We start from the raw sequence: 20,943 nt of genomic DNA, 5'->3' as shown, positions 1-20,943 counted from the left end.
CGGCACTATCAGAATAAGCCGTGCCAGTTTTAGAGTTAGCGGCACTATCAGAATAAGCCGTGCCAGTTTTAGGGTTAGCGGCACTATCAGAATAAGCCGTGCCAGTTTTAGGGTTAGCGTGTTACGGATCAGAATAACAAGAGAACAATAAACTTCTTAAATATTGTACATTTATTTAGTAGCAGACCACGTGACATTTATGTGGCTTGGAAGTGGAGTCTGGAACATGAACATGACCCTTCAGAAATTCAGGTTAGATTTTTTTCTTTACTCTATAGTGCCCTTTGGAGCTACAACAAAGAGGGATATTTGGTTTTATTTTCTAGTTATTTTGTTTTTTTTCACTCCACACTCCTATTTTTAGCCCCCTTACTGAAGGTTATCAGATGGACCGAAACCATTCCCTTCTAAAATCACTATAACACATTCGTCACATATGCCATGTGTACATTTTCAAGTACTTAATTTCTTTTTATACATCTTGCCATCCAAATAGACTGCTACCTCTGATGTTAATAGGTTGTATAGGTTGTTCTGAGTCAAGAGTAAGTGATTTGAAAATTATTTGATGTATAATCTGCAATATTTCACTGGTGCATTATTCAACCATTAGCTGTACCATTAAAAGTAATAAGTATTCATGACCATGAGCTTCACATTTTAAATTATAAATCAAAAGAAAAGTCCTCCAGGTTATTAGAACTGTATAGAAAAGATAATGGAAGTCTCTGGAACAGACATCAAGCACCAGGAAACCAATCATGACAAGGAGCACGCTGACAGGCCGTGGTGATGCTAGTGCTCCTCTTTTCCACGTCATGACCAGCGTGCAGGGTGGAGGCAGGAGAATCACTCCCAGCATGGGGTCAGTGCGGAAGGTTTGGGGACACCTGTAGTGACGTTAGACCACTGACACACAGCAGACCCACGTTGCTGCATGAAGAAGACGGGGAAGTCTTTACATCCACATTCATATATACAGCAGGTTCCACGGCATTTGAGTTTGAGTAGAACTATAACTGATAGCTCGAGTTAAGCTTTCTTGTGGCACTAAAAGTATCACAACGATGCATCACAACGATGAATGGGAAACGGAGACATTTGTGCCACGAATTCAATAGTTGTCTGATGAAAAAATTGGTTTCTTATTCATAGGTTGATAGTGATGTTGTAGACATACATCATACAAAGCTAAAGGTTAGAAGTCTAATTGCTCTCTGTATCTTTAGAATACATTAAAATAACACAGACATGCAGTTATACCGATTATTTAATAAATGAAAAGATGGTGAAAAGATGAAAAGATGGTGAAATAGACTTATTCTACCTTTCTGAGGCCATAAGATGAAGATGCAAATCAACTTAAGTGGCAGGTGAGTATTTGCACAATGCAGGAGTCAGTGAGACACAGCTAAATCTCTGTAAAGTCCAGCCCACATGATGATTCAAGTCTATGCATCAGGACTTGATTATTAACAACAGAGTCCAGGACTTTATTTATGAGACTCTATGAACCCAAGACTTGATTATTAACAATAGACTCTATAAACTCAGGAACGGATTATCAGCAATAGACTCTATGAACCCATCAAATTTCCATAGCTCACCCAAGTCAGGGTCCCAGAATTTCATACGCTAGAAAAACATGTAATAAAAATCGGAATTTACATTTAAATTTTCTTTCAATCATGGCTAAATGCAATAAAGTGCAATGATGCTCTAGAAAGCTAGTGGGTTTTTTTTTTTCATTTCAACATGACAGATGCATTAGCCCATTCATCCACAGGTTAAGAGAAATACAGTGTGACCACTGTGTGAGCAGCCTTGCTTTGCAAATACTGTGACCCATCAGTTTCAGGCGACAGCTCTGAGGCCCTGACTCTGCTAAAACTAGAGAGAGTAAGTGCAGTAATATAAAATACTCAACACAGCATGACAGAGCACATCAACTACAGGCAAATCCACACACTTAGTCATCCCCTAATATAACTGATCCAGCAGCCCACTAGACCACAGCCAGCCATAGCTGGCAGGCAAAGCTTAAATACTGGGACATTCAGGAGTAAATGTGTAATACGACAGACTTATAATGTTTCAATTTTCTCTGGTGTTGTAATAAAGAGGTACAACACACTCAACCGTGTTGAGCAAGGGAATGGTGGGCTGTATGGCTGTCCAGGCCACGGGAGTGCTTTCCCTCTTCAGCCAGCAGCCCCAACCCAAGCAGCTGCAGCATTAAAGATTCAAAAGGGCCTTTAAAGGTCAAATGCATCTGCAAATACTATTTGCTGAAGGAAAAAATATGAGGGGAGATGCTTCTGTAGGTCACAGTTTTAAGCATAAAGCAAAATCAAAGCATTTTACATGACAGTCATGTACAACTCCATTCCAACTAACAGGCTTATGCTGACCTAAGGGTTCAAGTGTTTAAGTGTTCTTTTTTGAGGTTCACTTTTTCAGGACACACACACACACACACACACACACTATGTGTGGTTGCTATGGCTGCTCTGGCTTCCCCTGCAGTGCTAGCAGACTCCACAGAATCAGGCAGATGTTGGTAAGTGGGAGACTCCGACGGCTGCGGTCCACTAGCCCTTTCTTTGGCCACTGGCATTGTGGAGTTGTGTGAGTCACTTAACCCTGTGGGCCTGTGGGGAGGCCTGGCATGTGCTTCCTCCCCAGACACTTCAGGGCAGATGTCACCGCTGCGTCTTATAGTGCATCCAATGCAAATTACCTCTCCCCCCTCTGAAAACCACCTGGCCCGCTCCCCGCCTCACTGGCAGCACACTGGTCCTCCCAAACCCTGCCCCCTCCTTACCGGCAGCACACTGGTCCTCCCAAACCCCGCCCCCTCCGTACCGGCAGCACACTGGTCCTCCCAAACCCCACCCCCTCCTTACCGGCAGCACACTGGTCCTCCCAAACCCCGCCCCCTCCTTACCGGCAGCACACTGGTCCTCCCAAACCCCGCCCCCTCCTTACCAGCAGCACACTGGTCCTCCCAAACCCCGCCCCCTCCTTACCGGCAGCACACTGGTCCTCGTCGGCTCCGTTTTCACAGTCCGTCTCTCCATCACAGCGCCAGGACAGTGACACGCACTTGTTTGTGGTACCACCGCAGTCAAACTTCTCAGGTGGACAGGTCTGCCTACCTGAACAAGCAAGAAAGAAAAACAATACATCACACATCTTATGATATTCACATCAGACTGGTGTTACAAAACTGTGACTACTAATCGTTCATTCAACAAAAGTGCTGCAACATATCTGTTAATAGATCCTTTCTTTGGGTGCAAAATGTGTAATGCTGTATTAGGCAAGAAGCGCATCAATCTAGCTCACTCACATGAGATCACAGAACATTCCAGAAAGCAAATCTATCAATTACATATCTTGCTTTGACTAAAGTGACTTCAGCTACACCTTGCATTTTAGATTTTTTATTTACAAACCTCACATTTTTTTTAATGAGCTTTGCTTGACAGAGCCAATGAACAAGCATACAACCCCCCCCCCCACTTGCCATGTGTTTTTTTTTAATAAAGCTTTCACTGAGAACAGAACTTGTAGTGATTCACATTAGCGATATCTCAACATCAACATCAAGCCATTGTGGCTCTGCAAATACGCCAGCAGTCTCCAGGAACCATATTGGATCTGTAGTGTGCTGTGGGGCTGAATGAATTAGGAGGATACTAGTCTACCTGCAAAACACAGGAGAGAAAAAAAGCAGGATAATGAACCAAACCTGTAAAAAGTCACAGAGTGACTTTCAATAGTATATGAGGAGGTGTCTAAATGAGCAGAATGGCCCATTGTGACAGTCTGCCTGGCTGACTGCTTAAGATAGCAAGGCCACCTGGGAAAGTCTCTTATTTCATCTTTCTCTTTTCCTGCCCCTCACACTCTGTTCAGGCAGTACCCTGAAATCCTCAATCTCCCACCACTTAAAAAAAACTTTAGTGTTTGCCCCAGTCAAAATATCCAACTATTTTATGGATGTCAATCTGATGCTCATACTTAAACAGCTCTTCATTTTTGTATTTTTGCTATCCCATTATGAGCACTACCCCCTACTGCACAGGCACACCGGTAACACTGCCCTGTCACAGCGAAAAGTGCAGCAAGTATCAGCGCCTCCAGCCAACACCTCACTGCTCTGGCTGAGCAATGGACACTGGTGGTTAGCGCTTGTAATTGGAGAGAAGAGACGTCTGGCGCCAGAGGCATGTCTGGGGTCACCGGTCAGCACTGCATGACCTACAGTGCAGGTAAGTGTGAAAGAGTGGCACACTGTGAAAGAGCCCTGAGTTTGGCCGGGTTCAGTCCAATGGTTCTACTTTTATCATTCATGAGTCTCCAGATCTCTCCGAATCGAGAACAGAAAAGCAATTAAATTCCAAAGCATGCGGTGCCAGACCAAAAAAAAAACCAAAGAATTTGTCCTCAGCTAAGAAAGGAGAGACACACATATAACTCTGAACATCTTCACAGATCATTTCACATGGGAAGCATCATGTTCGTACAAGAGTGAAAGTTTGTGAGCAGAAGCAATGAGCCTGCGCTAGCTACACACTAATGGATCACCCCGTAAAACTCGATTTTTCTTCAGGTCAATTTCTCCTCAGGGAAGAAAGTTATGAGAAGGCCATCGAAAGTGGGAGGTTATTAGATTATCATATTTATCTAATAATACAAATCACCATCATCCGCGTACTGATGGAACAGGGCTAATATAGGCTACAGAAATGAAATTTTAGACAGGCACATGAATAAGCCCAAAGAAATAATCATTACTTCCATGCAAAAACCTAATTATATTAGGGAAACGATTTTACCAAATAACATTTTAAGATAAGAAGAATTTCACAGCCTTGGCTCGTGTGCGGTTGGGGATAAGTAGGACGGGGTCTGCAAAGTGTATGTTACATAAATATGTGCAAAAAGTCTGTGTTACATGCATATGGGCACAAAGTCTTTGTTATTTCTTAGCAAGTTTCACAGAACTACTGGCATCAAGGGACGACTTTGAACCAAAAATGTAGACAGCCAGGAGAGGACTAGAGTACCACTGTAAATGTCCTTACATGCCAAGCCAGGAAAGGCAGCTTCACTGTTGCAACAAAGGAAGTTTTCCTATGCCACCAACATGATCAATAAAACAGGCAGCACGAAAATGAAAGGCATATTTTCCGTGCTCACTGTTAGCAAAGTTCTTGCCCAGGGCTACTGGTGCACCGTTTGGACAGTTCCTCTCCATAGCTTTAAGGGGGCGTGTCTTGTTCTGCCCAAACAGAAAAGCTGAGAGATGTGAGGCTTGGATAGTCCTTATGGTGGAAGGTTCTCTATCAGCAAGCTGGCAGCTACGCACACTTTCTGGCAGCCAGTGGCAGATGTATCGATGTACTTATTGACAGTTTCCTGAAGAACAGACACAGCCGAAGCAGATGGAAGCAGATGATAATGTTGTTTGATGCCGCAAACTCTTCAGCTGTCATCATTTTAGTGTAGGTAGAGTGCCCGGCCTAATCAGTGAATTAGACATAGTCAATGTTATTTTCTGAATGAATGTGTTTGAAAGTATTATGGTTTACACATTAGGAAAGCATAATAGCATTTCATATTGAACTTTATTTATTTTGGTGTTGTACATTATGTTCATTGTGTTTATTGTTGTTCAATAAACACACAAAGAATGTGTTTATTATTAGCTAGCAAATGATACATTTTAGGATTTCCAGCACATAACCAAAGTTTGTTCGAAATACATTTTCTTTGTGTTAATACATGTAAATCTGTCTACCTACACTTGTGCTGACAAAAACCAACACTGAAATCTATCCTGGGTGGACACAGTGGCAGTGAGTTTGGTAGTGGCCTAGTGGTGAAATATAAAAAGAATGGAAATATAATCTAACCTCGACAGAACAAAGCTGCGCAAATGTCAGAGCGAGGGTGCTGCCAGTGTAAGACAGCATGTCAGCGTGTTCCTTCCAGATGCTGAATGCACATGAAACAAAACAGATTTACAGTATTTTCTTCTTTTTCTTTGCGCATATCTAAAGCATTTTTTCTCATTCTCTCTCTCTCTCTCTCTCTCTCTCTCTCTCTCTCTCTCTCTCTCTCACACACACACACACACACACACACCTCTTATCATTTACTTCTACAGGCTCCTATTATTACACAACAGGTATTTGGATCATCACAAGCGATGAATATTTTATTTGCCTTGGCACCAGCTGGAGTCAAAATGGAAGTAAACAAATGGAGAAGTGAAGAGAGCAGTCATACTGGTAGCACTATAAACAAGACGGCGCAACGGTGCTCAGAGGGGAAGCACCATCATCTGCTCTTTCGCTCTATTGATTCAGACACTTGTTCCACCGACCTGAGAGTCATGGTCTATTTTCTGATCACGGGTAGGACATTCTCATTTTAACACAATACAGCATTGTAAGACTGGATAACAAATGTGTGTGTGTGTGTGTGTGTGTGTGTGTGTGTGTATAGTGCGGTGGTAGAGAATGCTGTTCTCTGACCATCTCACATCCTGGCAGTGAGGAAGAGGGGCTGGTGCTAGCATTCTAGCCACGTCTGTGCAGTAGGGCTGGGAGAAAGTAGCCTGTACAATATGCTAATGCACTTTTGATTAACTACCTTCCTAATGCTACTCTGCTGAGAGCGGGTGAGAAAGAGAAGCCTGGCATTTAGCATAACACAGTCTAACAGCACAGGGTGCACCAGTTAGCTAACGGCTAACAGTGGAGGTGATTGATTCTCCCTCTACCATGTGGTAGGCCACAGTCGTCAAAACCAGCGCCGACTCCTATACCTCCGGATGAACAATGAGGAGAGCTAATACAGTGTGGTATGTCATATAGTCCCAATGAAATGTGATTTCATAGAGCGGTTCCTAAGAGCTTACAGAGGTGGTGCAGCAGAGCAGCTCACAGGCCGAGCTCTCGCGACTCGCCGTAGTGATTAAACCCTCTGCAGCTTCACCCCACACGAAAATCGATGCACAGTGATTATGGGGGGGGGGGTTTGGACAGAGAGGGGTTAATCTGTCTAGGCTACATTGTTCAGCTGTGTAGAGATTAAAGCTCTGATTAAAACCCAGACCAAATGAGCAGGAAATTATGACCTTGGTTTTATTCACTTATTCATTCAGTAATTTAATTAGTGGTAGCCATTTCCAACACAAACAAGTTTATTACTCATAGACATTTTTTGATACAGTGCGATGAGGTGAGCAGTTAGTCTCACAATTTACGAATATTGATGAGAGGTGAATTATAACAAACATCCAGCAGCCAGGTTGGGGAAGAGATAAATGCAAGGTGTGACTGTGTCTCTCTGAGAAACATAAACCTTTTTTTACAGTGTACTCAGAAAAACAAGAGAGGAAAGCCATTTATATCAATATAAGTCTACTTGGTCTCCATTGAACCTATTAGGGCCCAAACTTGAAAAACATAAGAGAAAGAGTCAGAGAAAGAGAGATAGAGTGAGAGGGTGAAAAACAAAGTGAAACCCGAGAGCAATGGCAAGACATAAAGGTGAATAAAGACAGCAAGTCAAGAAGAGAGATAAAGAGAGAGAGAGAAATTCAAGACAAAGCAAAGCGGATTTATTTATTTCATTGTTTATTTTTGTTAGGGTGGGTGAGTGATGTGATGTCATTGCTTGGAACAGTGCATTAGATCATTTTTAATGTTTGTATTACAGTCTGAATGTGTCATGATCAGTCCCTCCCGGGTTCCGTGTTCTGTGTTTTCTCTGTCTCGTGTGTTTTAGTTCGGTTCCATGATTTCGTTTTCTCTTCCCCTCGTTTGATTTTCTACACCTGTCCCTCGTTTCTAGTATTAAGTTTATGTATTTAAACCCTGTCTGGATCTCAGTGTTTTTGGCTGTTCGTTTGAATGTGTTAGGTTTCATTACATTTATGTTGAATGGTTGCGTTTATCTGAATGTGTTGGTTTGTGCTCCGTGTATCCTAGCCTTAGTGTTTCTTAGTCTTTGTTATAGCCTGCTTCCCCTGTTTGCCTCCGTGTGTTTGTTTTGTTAATCATGTATCCCCGTACTCTCTGTGTCGGCTCTATGACCCTGGACTGCTTTAACGACTATGATTCTGGATTTGGCCCTATTAAATCTCGCTGTTCTCTGCACGTGTCCGCCTCCTTACTGCTCATCGTTACAGAATTCAAATTGAACTGGCATTCAGTTTAAGTTGTTTTTAAAATGTCCAGCAATACTGTGCATGTTCTGGTCTCAAGATAACCTGCTAAGAATATGAAAGGGGTGACCATCCTCTAATCAGGCAATGTAATCCAACTAAAGGGGAGAGCCAGGTCTGTACGCGAGCAGGATGAGAGATCTGAAGATTTATTTGGATTCTCCAAGTTGTGAGTGATTTTTTTAATAGTGAGAGATCTGTGGTAGGCAGAATGAGAACAAAGAGGCAGGAGAGGTGCATGCATGTGGAGACGAGGGCTTGCTGGCAAACAGAGTGCACTTAGAGTGGGTCACATGACCCACATGAGTGCGTGTTAGTAGACATGGTTATGTGCTAAAAAGGCAATACTACCACATGTGTGCCTAATTTACAGCTTCGTTAGCCTTTGCTGGGAGAGTGAGAGAGGGCGGGAGGGAGACGGAGAGAGATGGGAGGGTCAGATACAGGTCCCGGCTACAGTACCGAGGATGCAGATTTGAAGTGAGGAGGTATTTGCCATCCACCTGAGGGAACACGCTACTAACACATCACATGTGAACTGTCAGACAAATAAGCCCTTTGTAGTTGTGCATCAATGGTAGGCATCCATGTCTGACACACACACACACACACACACACACACTCCACAGGAAACGTTACCGGTGAGATGGCAAACGGTCGGGATTAGTCCAAAACAGAGCGAAGGAAAAGAACAAGCACAGCCCTAGGGAGGGCTGATCCAACAGCACCATGATAAACCCAGGATTAGGTGGACTATGAGCATGATAAATGTAATGTATGCTTTAGTAGCAGAATTTAATGCTGGTCTGCAGTTATGGCATCTCCTGCCTTTAACTGAGGCTTTAAGAAAAACAAACGCACCTTTTTAAAGAAGAGGCTTTAAAAAAAGAAAAATATTTTGAAACAGTGGCCTAAATAAATACTAAATAATGCATGGCTGAAATATTGCTTCATAGGAAGTAAATATGTAAAATATGTAGAGAACTGGAGTTCTTTAAAAAATGGCACATGTAATCTTCTGAAGACATAACATTGGTTTGTGTTTTTCCTGTAGCCATAAGCTATTTTTGCAAAAACAGAATTATGATTCAGTATACAAGAGGAATATATTCAAACTGTATTTGAGACTCATACAAATCATGCTCTGTTAATTGTGATATTATCCACACTAAAGAAGTCCACTGAAATATGAAAGTGACCGTTATGGTTCAGCAGTTCACATAAACTGCAGTATGAAGCACATATAGAAGGTTAATGCGTTTGTCACTGGCAGGAATGCCTGTGTTTGGTGCCATGTCGTTAATCAAACAGGTGCGATTTGTCTCGCAGCCCCCTCTGATTTCACGTCATGTATATAAACAGAGACCCCTTCCTCACAACCTGTCCCTAGAGCTGGCCCTGTCATGACCATGAACACACACACGTGGGAAAGCAACACGGAGAACACTCTCTGTCCGTTGTGAAATATTGTGGCACTCTGCATTGGGGAATTCTTGGTCACTCGACACTGTTTTCTTTTCCTTGCCAAGAGCCAATTTGTAGGAGAATGAATCTCTCATTTTGATGTCAGTAAGGAAGCTGCAGCTAAGGCTCAAATGAATCAACATCTCATTATAAAGCATGTAGTCTCAGGTGTGCCTTGTTTGTGCCTGCCTGTGTCTGAAACCTAATCCATGATGCCAGATATTTATATTTCTTCCTTATTGGACATAGATCAAAGGGCGTATAGATAGGAGATGTATCCTAGTCATCCCAGCTACTGCCTGGAGCAAAGCACATTGTGCTGTGTTGCTGTTATGCACGGTTACAGCTCTGTGTGACTTCCACGTGCACGCAGATCAGGTAATCCAATGCGGAGTCACTAATATGGAATTCACGCATGACTGGGACTGGATTAAGGAATTTCCACATTTCCACATCATTTTGAGTCATTCAATATTTATTGTAAACACTGTTGGCTGGTTGTTTTATTTTTTGGCTGGCGGTAACTGACATGTGAAACCTCTGCTGCACCTGATGCACTCATACACTAATACTCCACTACCATATTATTGGCACTGCTAGCTTGAGAATGGTCTGTCACCCAAATAATTCTCAGAGAGCACTGGTCCTGTGGTCTTATGTTTTATGGAATGCAGCAATAAAATACCATAGGTGTAGCTCCTAAAATGGTCAATGAACATGGGTACAACACAAGAAGTTCTAATGAAGCGGGTTGCAGCTATCAGCATATGTATAAGAATGTGTGTGTGTGTATGTGTGTCTAAATATTAGAACGCAATGTTCTTCAAAGTCCCTTAATCTCACTGGGAGGAAGAGAAGCACCTGATGGCATTAGTAATATCTGGCTTTTATCAGCAGGAGAAAGCGCTTGCTTTGTAGTCTGTAATCTACTGCAATGTCTTTGCTGTGATATGTTAGTAGAGTTTAGCTCTGTGCTCCTCACTGTGAAATGCTCAAGGGCGAGATGACATAGGACGCAGGCTTGCGTCACGAGCAGGATGGCCTCTCTGGAACAGGTTGCTTTCTTCTGTGTGTCTTCCACACACTGCCCTTCAGATAAACTGTCCGATTTGTGTGTGTGTGTGTGTGAGTGTGTGTATTGTATAGTGATGGTGGGAAGGGGGTGTAAGTTTGATATGGATATGACTTATAAATGAAAGGTTTGCATTGCTTCTTCTCATGAGGCCTTATCTCAGTGCTGCCTGATGGGAGGCGGAAGGTTGAGGGAGAAAGGTGATGTTACACTGGAAGGTGATGTTACACTGGAAGGTTATGTTACAGAGGAATGTGATGTTACACTGGCAGGTGATGTTACACTGGAAGGTTATTTTACAGAGGAATGTGATGTTACAGATGTAGGTGATGTTACACTGGAAGGGGATGTTACAGATGTAGGTGATGTTACACTGGAAGGTGATGTTACAGAGGAATGTGATGTTACACTGGAAAGTGATGTTACACTGGAAGGTGTTTTTGAGAACTAAGTGTGATCTTTTTCAGATGAACTGAACGTTATCCAGTTACGCATCCAAGGGGTCTCAAGTGAAGTGCACATGTGGGAGGATGAAAGGCTCTAGTTCAGTCCAGCCAGCTGAGTAAATGATGGACAGCGCCTCATTCTCACAACAGAGACATGCAGGAACTGCCGAGCTCCATTATTGCCAGTATGTCCTCTGCTTGTAATTAGTCAGGATTTTAAAAGTCAAGAGTACACGTGGCAACATATGCTACTGTTTCATCACTAATCTTCTTTAAGTTCCTTCTAATAAAAGAAAATGCAAATGATAAGACTTTTGCATTTTGTCACAGTTGCATGATGTTATATTTATGCCACTATATCTGTTTGGCGACTGGCATAACACCAGACAAAACTGACAGCTTCCTAGACCCAGATTAAGATGAAGCCTAGAATCCCAGTGGTGATTCACCACTGGCACTGCATTAAACTGCATGTCTCTAGATGCTTCTACCAGGCAATTGAAAGCACATAGTTACCTGAATTGAGCTGGCCAAATTATAAACATTCATAAAAAAACTAAGCAAAATCCACTTGGAACACTGGCATGTAAGAAATGATGCTCTCCACATGCCTTCATTTACAGTCATTCGTACTTTCGTTTTAAACTCGGTATGAGCCGGATGAGTATGAGCGTTCTCCAGCACAGCCTACATACAGGCACGGGCAGCAGCACTCGGCCCGGGCCTAAGACTACCGGCAGCGAATCAATAGAAAACAGGAAGGATCAGGGGTCACTAATTGAGCGCAAAAATGGAAGTAAGGGAATCATAGCAGAGATGCTTTGAAAGCTTTTCTCTGACCTTCAACTTGCATCAAATGCAATGCAAATCATGCTGTCTATACATCATTGTGATCAGCCCAAGGGCTGATTGCTGAATTCCCACTTGCAAACATTCCAGGTGTCAGAACAACTCAATGCTTCATAAAGTGCCTCTGTGTTCTGTTGCCTTTCCTGAACTTCTAGAGGTGACAAACACTCACAAAGATTCCCATTAAATTATTCATGATCTATAAGCAAAAAAACTACACATGCACACACACACACACACACACACACGCACAAATCAATTCAACCTGACTAACATACACACACACACACACACACACACACACACACACACACACACACACACACACACACACACATACACACAGGCACAAATGTGAGCGAATGTACACACATGCACAGACACAAGCCCTCTCTGAATCTGGACTCTACCCTGACATTATGGGATCTAAGCAGAGTGGAAGAGACTGCCTGTGTCTGGGCCCTGTGCCAATTAAATCACCCTCTGCAGAACAGAGCCCTCCAACCCCATCCCACAGGGCCCTGCCAAACAGCAGCAGCTCATTCCCAGCTCGCTGAGCTTTTCACTGTAAGCCCGACTCACACTGATAGCAGTCACCAGCTCTCATGAGACGCAGCCGTTAGAAAAAGAAACAACCAAAAATGCTTAGTGCATCTCCGGCACCTAAACCCATTTACAACCAAAGCACAAGCCAAAGAAAGCATATACTACAAATTCTTGCAAAAACACAGTCCAGTCACCAGGAACGCTAACCCTTAGAACATAGCAAGGGTAAGTGGCTTTGATGGGAATACAATGAAAGATAACAGTGCAGGGCATGCAGCCGAGAAGCAATCAGACTGGCTTAGACAACTGTGCATCGTGTGGTGGGACAGGAGAGGACAGGAGGGGACGAGAGGGGACGAGAGGGGACAGAAGGGGACAGAAGGAGACAGAAGGGGACAGGCCCCAGGGGGCTGCACAGTCCACTGCACAACTGCCACGAGGGAAATTTCTTTAGGAAGCCGCTGCCTGGAGCATGAAATTGAACCCATCCGGTGCATCAGGCTGAAGCCCTCACTAATTATGCAGCACAGCTGCAATGTAAAGTTACAATAGAACGGGCTCAGGCCTTTGTCTTCTGCTTCAGCTAGTGAACGGTGTAGGTGAGTGTGAGAGGAAGATCGGAATAACAACGCCACGTATTAAAACCGAACAAAGGCTCAAGGATCTGCACTGAACCTTGTGTAGTTGTCAAGAACAATTCAGAACTGATCAATAAGCAATTCAGCATGACTATTTTTATACAAATCACACACAAAGACACACACACACCAAAATGAAGGTACCAGAACAAAGAACAGACCTCTGCCCACATTTTCCATCCCTTTATTGCAAGTCTCAGCGTTTGAGAGAAAGCCCCAGATGATGAGAACAGCATCACCAAGGCAAGCGCATTAAAGGAGAGGAGATGGCAAGTGGAACACACAGGAGAATCAACAGTGTTTGAGATGCGGCGCAATCTATAGCTTCCCCCTGTAAATGCAGTAGTTCAAACACTCTAACAATGTTGCAGTAGGGAATGAATCATTACACAGAAAAGCCTTTGTCATTATGTATCCTTTCACTACTATTTTATGAGGAGTGTCATTCTTGGATAGGAATGACCTATCTGACCCTGGCTTGCTGTTGCAGCTCTCGGCACCTACAAAATCACCCTCTGACTCCACAGCTGTGCAAGGACATTTCAACCCCTGAAATCTTGGTTGTTTTTATTTTTTTCAAAACATACCAAGGATCATCTAACATATCAGTGACAAAGACAAATGTTTGGCTTTTCAAGGTCATTCATATCTTTCTTGAGCAGCAAATCCTAGCTTTCAATGTCCCGTCTCTGAGCTGAACTAATACTGGCCCGGTCGTTTTGTTTCCCACCTCAAAACTTGGTCAAAGCATTTCTATCAAATTTAGTAATTACTAGAGTTCCTGATGCGATGTCTGCTGCCTTTAATCTGATTGCAGGAGTCTCTGGGGCCAAGCCATTGATTCTTTACGAAGGAATTCAATCCAATCAGATGCATTATTTAGCAGACTGAGGATCGGGGATGGAGGCAGACACGTTTCACAGGTGGGGGTAAAGGGCTGCGGGTGCGTTAATTGTGAGGTAAGAAAAGCAGAATGTGTGAGAAATGAAAAAGGTGATGCTGATGGGGCCAGGGACTTAGTGGAGAGCCTTTCCCGTTGACATGACCTTGACTGAAGGTAACGAGACAGAAGCCCTGGCAGAATGCAGCGGGCTTGGGCGTGTGCTGTGGACAAACCAGCACAGTGTGGGAGCATGAGCATGTGGGGCCATATGACAGCTTCGTCCAACTCCATCAAACGTGCACTGGGGGCCTGCCAGAATGAATATGCTGTACACCTAAAATCCCTTTTATTGGGCAATGCATATATAACACACAGCAAATAATAGTCTTCAGTGTATTGTTTGCAGAGCCAATCTCAGCAAACTCTGGATATGCCAGAGCCTCTGCACTACAGTGTTTATACTGCTTTAACATGCTGATTTTATTTTATGAAGGGCTTGTTAATTAGCGGGTGAGGGCTAGTGATTAGCTGGGGAAAGTCAGGTGTGTTATAGCAGAGAATAAAACACAAACATGTAGAGTAATGGCCTTCAACAACTGGCCACCTTGTGTTAAACGTAAAGATTTAAGTGTTTCTATAATACCTAAAAGGTATACAGTCCTTCACAGGTCTGCAGAGACCATTAATGACTGTATTGAGACATCTGAACCAGAAAACCCATCATGTCATGTGACAGCAGTGCTGTGTGCAGCCATTAATACAAACACCTGCACCCACACATCACCCACACCAAATGCCCAAAACCACCCAAACACACACACACTAACAATACCAAAAGCCCATACACCACAAACACCAGAACCTACACACCACAAATACCCACATCCTCACACCACCAACACAAAATGCACACAAACCACCAACACCAAATGCCCACACACCATAAACACCAGCACCCACACACCACTGACACCAAACACCCACACACCACAACCACCTGCAACCACACACCACCAACACCAAACAGCTACATGCTACAAATTCCCACACACTCATGTAGGCATGTAGCATGAGGAGAGAATAGGTGTACGTGGGGTCAGGGGGCTGCTCCTGCCCAATGAGGCACGACCTTGCTTTCATTATTCAGGATCACACAGCTATATGATGTGCACAGAGTGCTGGCTTCAGGCAAGCACTGAGTCGTGTGCGCACACTGCTGTTTATGACTCTTTAATGCAAGCATAATGGCTCCACTGTCATCCCCATTGATCAGGCTACGCATGGAGTGCGTGCAGTTTCTGAGCTGCGCTCATTTTTCAGCAGTTTTTGCATGCTGATGGAAGCTGAGATCAGCTTTCCAGTCTGCTCTGCAGCCGTTCAGTTCTCCATTAGAGTGGCACCAGGAACATTCTGGGTGGGTTCTGTGACAAGACTTTGGAGAGGCACAGAAAACTATGGGAGGAGGCTGTTCTTGTGAGAGCACTGAGACTTCAGGCTACAGCATGAGCTGACTGTTGAGCAAGTCATGTCTGAACAAAGCCATGAGCAATTTTCAAAAGAAATCTAATCTAAAGGGCAAGGAGGCTGAGGAACATGTTTGGTAAACACACATACCACGGAGCGCTAACCTTGGACATCGGAGTTGTTTTTTTTATTGGTGTGTTTGAGTATGTGTGGGGCTTTTCGTGTGTCTGTGTATGCACGTGTTATATCTGTCTTCATTCTACCACCATCAGTTTGATCAACACTGAGAACAGAGGATTTTGGGGGAACGTGACACTTCATAAACACAGAAAATCCATTTTAAGCTCAGTGTGCCAGTGTGTGATCCACACACTGCCATGCTAGACACTGACCATGCAAGGGTGGTGTGCAAAGATCTGATTCAGAGCTCCATGACTGGCACAGTGAACTGGGACGTGGTCACAGCTTATGGACAATGATTTCATCTCCTCCAGCCTGAGTGAGCGTATGCCACCCCTAGTAGAAGAGCCACCAAGAGTAATTCCAGGCAGACTACACCCCTGACTAGTCTGCAGGCTCTCCACAGGCCTGAAGCATATAGAAATACCGTTTCACTGAGGAAACAGAGGACAGTCTGTAGTTTACACACACGACACTTACTGCAGGTGAAATCGGCCTCGTCAGATCCATCAGAACACTCAGGCTCTCCATCACACCTCCAGCGTGCTGGCACGCATTGGCCGTTCTTACAGGCGAAGTCGGTCGAAGCACAGGTCTTCTTCGCTGCTCGCAGTAAAAAACAACATGCACACACGCACACACACACACACACACACACAAAGACAGATATCAGAACATGCTGGACATATCTATTAAACCCAATGCAATTTCCTTGCCAGCTCCTTGCATTAATTATATGCATAATATAAATAAAGCTAAAATGGTGGAACAAAACAACAACCACAAACCCAAAACAACAAGCAGGGAATTCCAGCCCAAGCACAGTGCTTGTTTTCTACTTTCATCCTTGTAAAACTGGAACACCTCACAAGCATCCTAGACTAGGGAATACTCCATTCAGTCCCCCTGAAAATAACCGCCCGGAAGCAGAAGCTCAGACAAACCTGAGCACAAAGAAGCCAAGCTTGCTTCAAGCTTGATTTCCTAATTACAAATGACGAACACTGTGTGGCTAAACGCACATTAACTGTTGATTCCCTCATGGTAACTCTTTCAGTCAAACTCCACTATACAGTCAGGTCAACACCAACCCAAGTAGGTTGTAGATTAGTAGGAAAAGTAGGTTAGCTGGGACATGTAGGCTGAGTGGAAGAGGCTGGGGAGAGCCTTCTTCTGTTTGCTTGCTTGTTAGCGTGTAGTTTACTTCGAGAAGGGGCTTTCACAGCACTGAGTAATTGCTCCTTTGGGAGCCATTATAACAGCACAGGTATACATTATTGTGGGTCCATAAATCCTTAACAATGTGTGAGCATGTCCGCCACTGTGAGTGTGTCTGAGAGTGTATGATAAAGACCATCTACCATGGGTGTCCAGAAAATTTGTGGTCATTGTTAAAAGTTTGAAGGAGGCCAGACTGACCAGTGGGAAGAGCATCAGCCGGTAATGATGCAGGGATTTAGGGCCGCTTCAAACTATCAATCATGTGCAAGTCTACGAAGTGGAAGGACAAATTACGTTGATTTACTTCATCTGGTTACATATGCACATATATATATAAAAAAAAAATAACCATATAAAATTATGGGACATTAGGAAAGCCTGATATGGAAATGAAATGGTGAAAATCACAAGGGAATAAACATTACAAATGAGAGAGAGGCTGGGTAGAAGGTGGGTAGAAGTGAAACTGCTCTTAGGTCCTCCTCTGGAATGGCACACAAGTGCATGGGCTCATTGTCCCATCAGGACATGCAAATTTCACTTAGGCTCTGGCAGTGTGTTGCACCACTGCCTGGCACTGACCCACAGGGCAAGCTGTACTCTCCTCTCACCTGCTCCTGAAACATGAGAGGAGAATTAGGGTTTGACCCCTCTACACACAGACAGAGGTGGTCAGCCAGCACTGGGTCTCTGTTAATTACCAAAGCTCCTTCACTAGTCTTATCTCAAGGACAGAGCCCGAATTGACGTGGCCTAGTTGGGCTGGCTCGCCGGTGGCGTTTGTCCAGAACTTGTCCGGCATGCTCTTCAGGAGGAGTGCGCAGACTGTGCAGGCACTGCAACATGCTTTTAATTATGCAGAGTGGCTGCCCCGAGCAGAGCCAGATGCTGCTGATTTGGAGAGCGCCAGGGCTTATGGGATGGGGGGGTGCTCATGTTCAAGCTTGTAGAAAACACCAGCCAGCACAAGTGTTGATTTTTTTCATTTATTTTTCCGCCAGCATGAAGGAAGTGCGCGTCTCTGGTGCTGGCAAGGGGCTGGGCAGCGGTGGCCCAAGAGAGGCGCCGATCATGACTTGTGGCATATAGCACAAGCCCCAACAGCAAACAGCAGTGTATACGCTACAACATACAACTCGGGGGGAACAAACAGCAGAGATGCACTGGATGAAACTGCTTGCTAATACTGCGCATAGTGTTTAATATGAAAGAAAATACAAAAGACAAATCTGGCTCTCATCAGACATGACTAAAAACGCACACTCACTAACCCACCCACGCACACTCACACACATGCCCACACACACACGCAGGGATGCACAGTGCAACTCTACACACAGACAGCTTGAGCTGATGTTACATCGTCTCATTTCCAGTGGAGAAACACTTTAATTTGCACAGGTCCATCTTAGAAACACCGGAGGGAACATATGTTTCTGTGCGTGCTGTGCCTTCGCCAGCATGTGGGCACGTGTCCAGTTGTCACTGTGATTACTGATGGACGAATGGCCGTGGTGTACGCAACCAGGGACCACGCTGCCCTCCTACTGCACTGCAGCTGCTGAAGGTCAACAGCTTCCCATTTCCCCACACCATTTCCTTCTGGCCTTCCACTGCAATGAAAGACAACAATCAAATAAAGAGCATAGTTAAGGCCTTGAGACCAACCAGCTGACAAGATGAGTGTAGTAGGGTCTCAATGCACAGAGAGCCGACTTAATGTACCAAGCACTGGTGTTACTGAGAGTGTAAAGAAAAGTAAACCACCTTCTCATGATTAGCAGTCTGTTGCACTTCAAAACAAGTAGGCTTAGTAAATAGTGACCAAATAAGTGCTCTACTTGAGGACTTGAGCAAATGACAAACATTTGACTGCACTGTGAAAATCCTTTCTGACATCATGCCTCAGCCCTGATTCACTTAGGTACATGATCCATAAACTGGATTTCCAACTTCAGCACTGGCTCAGGCACTTCTGATGGGAAGCTGTTCGACTTGGAGAGCCTCCCTTCTGTCCTGACGGAAAACGCTCCATCGCATGGAGCAAATGGACAGAAAGACTCATTTAAATGTGCTCAGCGGTCAGTGGTTTGCTGTAGGAGACGGCCGGCAGCTGTGCCTGATCGACTGCAGCTTATCTACTTCTGAGAGCTCATTTGAGATAAGAGGAAGAGGAAGCCAGCCAGTGCAGGATAAGAGAATCCCAAAAAAGCACACATGCAGGCAGCAGTCTGACCCACCAACCCCACCAAGTCACTTCCTCGTTTCTTTTTCACCACACCTGTCCTCTTCAGTGACCAATGAAGGGTCCACTCTCACCCCCAAAATGGATCGGAATAGGTTGGGCATGAAACAGCATGCCCTCTCTGCATCTCCGTGACAAATCATACACACACACACACAGACTGCAAAATTGCTAAGATTTACGGTATGTATAGTGTTATGTGTGATGCAGTCCACTCCAGTGGGAATGAGAGAGGGGTGGGTCAGCTCTGCACAACACTGCTCCTGGCCTGCAGAATATAGGCATGAGTGCATGTGTGTGACTGTGTTGTCTACTGTGGATTGGCTTAAATCATTTCAGCAGTAGAGTATAAAAAATAATCTTAAATTATAAAACTTATGTCTGTGTACTATATATTTGTGTATGTGTGTATGGTTGGGTTGGTTGAAGTCATGCTAGTGAACTACAGAGTGTGCAGATATGAGGATATAGGGCGCTGAGATAATCTGACCCCTGTAGAGAGAGGGCCTACACACACACACACACACACACACACACACACACACAGAATAATATATCAAATGCTTAGGCTTCCCATAAGGAAACACAATGAAATTTGAAGTTATGGGTTGTAATGCCCAGAGGGAGTGAGACACCATCTTGGCAGTGACCTATTCCAGTCTTACAATCATGACCACCTCTGAAGGAAGGCGAGAGCTAGAACGCTTGGGTGTATGTGTGTGTTTGTGTGTGTGTGCATGTGTGTACACCTTATCCAGACATGCCGCTCTAGAAACAGCACAGGAGGAACCACACCATGAAACAATAATGCGGCAGGCAGCAGAGGTGCCGGCTCAACTAATCTCCAATCCCAGGTGGATCTCCCTGGCTGAGCTCCCAAGCAGCCCAGACAAGGAGTGGCTAACATGGACATGCTCCCCACCTGCCTTACATGGCTTCATCCACCTGTTCGCATGATGGCTTTCTTACATCTCATTATCTCTCTCAGCTGCTCGTTTTTTGTTTATTCACTCTCAAGAGTTCAGGGTGGCTTGGTGCAGGGCCCCCAACCCTGCCAGGAAACCTGGCTCACGCCTGCATTTCTCCGGCTTTGTTGAACGGTTTCGCAGCTTAGTCAGATAAACAGGCAAAGTCAGGTTTCTTGCGCGTTCCAAGAACAGAAAAGTTTAAAAAATACGTGACTAGAAACAGCGGGAAACACACAGCACTGGTGTCAGCTGTGCCCCACATGGCAGAACGCTGACCTGAAGTGCAGAATCAGTTCACACAGCTGCATGCAGGAACACGTCCCACAGGCTAACCTGAAGCCTTACAGTGGCCGATGCTCATAAAAGCAAAGATGGTGAAAGCCTTGTCTGTACAGCGGGGTCAGATGAGCATGGTGGTAATGGCCCGGAGCAGCTTAAAGCGGCGCTTTGCTGAGCTGGGACCACCGTGGAGGCGGGAAACAAAGAGGGAATATGGGAGACACAACAAGCCCGAACCCTTTTATAAGGCTCTTTCATCTCTGGCATGCCTGCTCCTTCACTCGTCCACAGACCACTTGTTTCTTTATTTAACAGCATTCCAGCCGTTAATGCGCATTGATTTGTGGTTGCTGCCCAAGTGAAAGCGGATGGCATTCCACCCTGAGTAACTCAAACATCACCTTCCCTTCCAGACAAACTGAATTTTGGATAAACAACAATTG

At 44.5% G+C, this 20,943-nt stretch overlaps 1 protein-coding gene across 6 annotated transcripts in view; it reads right to left on the bottom strand.

Moving 5' to 3' along the window:
- The window catches only part of lrp8 (low density lipoprotein receptor-related protein 8, apolipoprotein e receptor), a 115,573-nt gene that overhangs the window by 43,755 nt on the left and 50,875 nt on the right, over positions 1 to 20,943 (bottom strand). For all 6 annotated transcript variants that reach the window (XM_035524325.2, XM_035524327.2, XM_035524326.2 and 3 more), the window contains 2 exons: positions 16,268 to 16,390; positions 3,030 to 3,158 (listed from right to left, as the gene is read on the bottom strand). In XM_035524325.2, coding sequence (XP_035380218.2) covers positions 3,030 to 3,158; positions 16,268 to 16,390 — 252 coding nt within the window. The remainder of the gene's footprint in view (positions 1 to 3,029; positions 3,159 to 16,267; positions 16,391 to 20,943) is intronic.

Source organism: Electrophorus electricus, chromosome 7, assembly GCF_041902795.1.
Source record: "Electrophorus electricus isolate QZ-2024a chromosome 7, ASM4190279v1, whole genome shotgun sequence".
NCBI lineage: Eukaryota > Metazoa > Chordata > Actinopteri > Gymnotiformes > Gymnotidae > Electrophorus > Electrophorus electricus.
The sequence above is the reverse complement of the archived record's forward strand: the minus strand, read 5'-3'. Positions and strand labels throughout refer to the sequence as shown.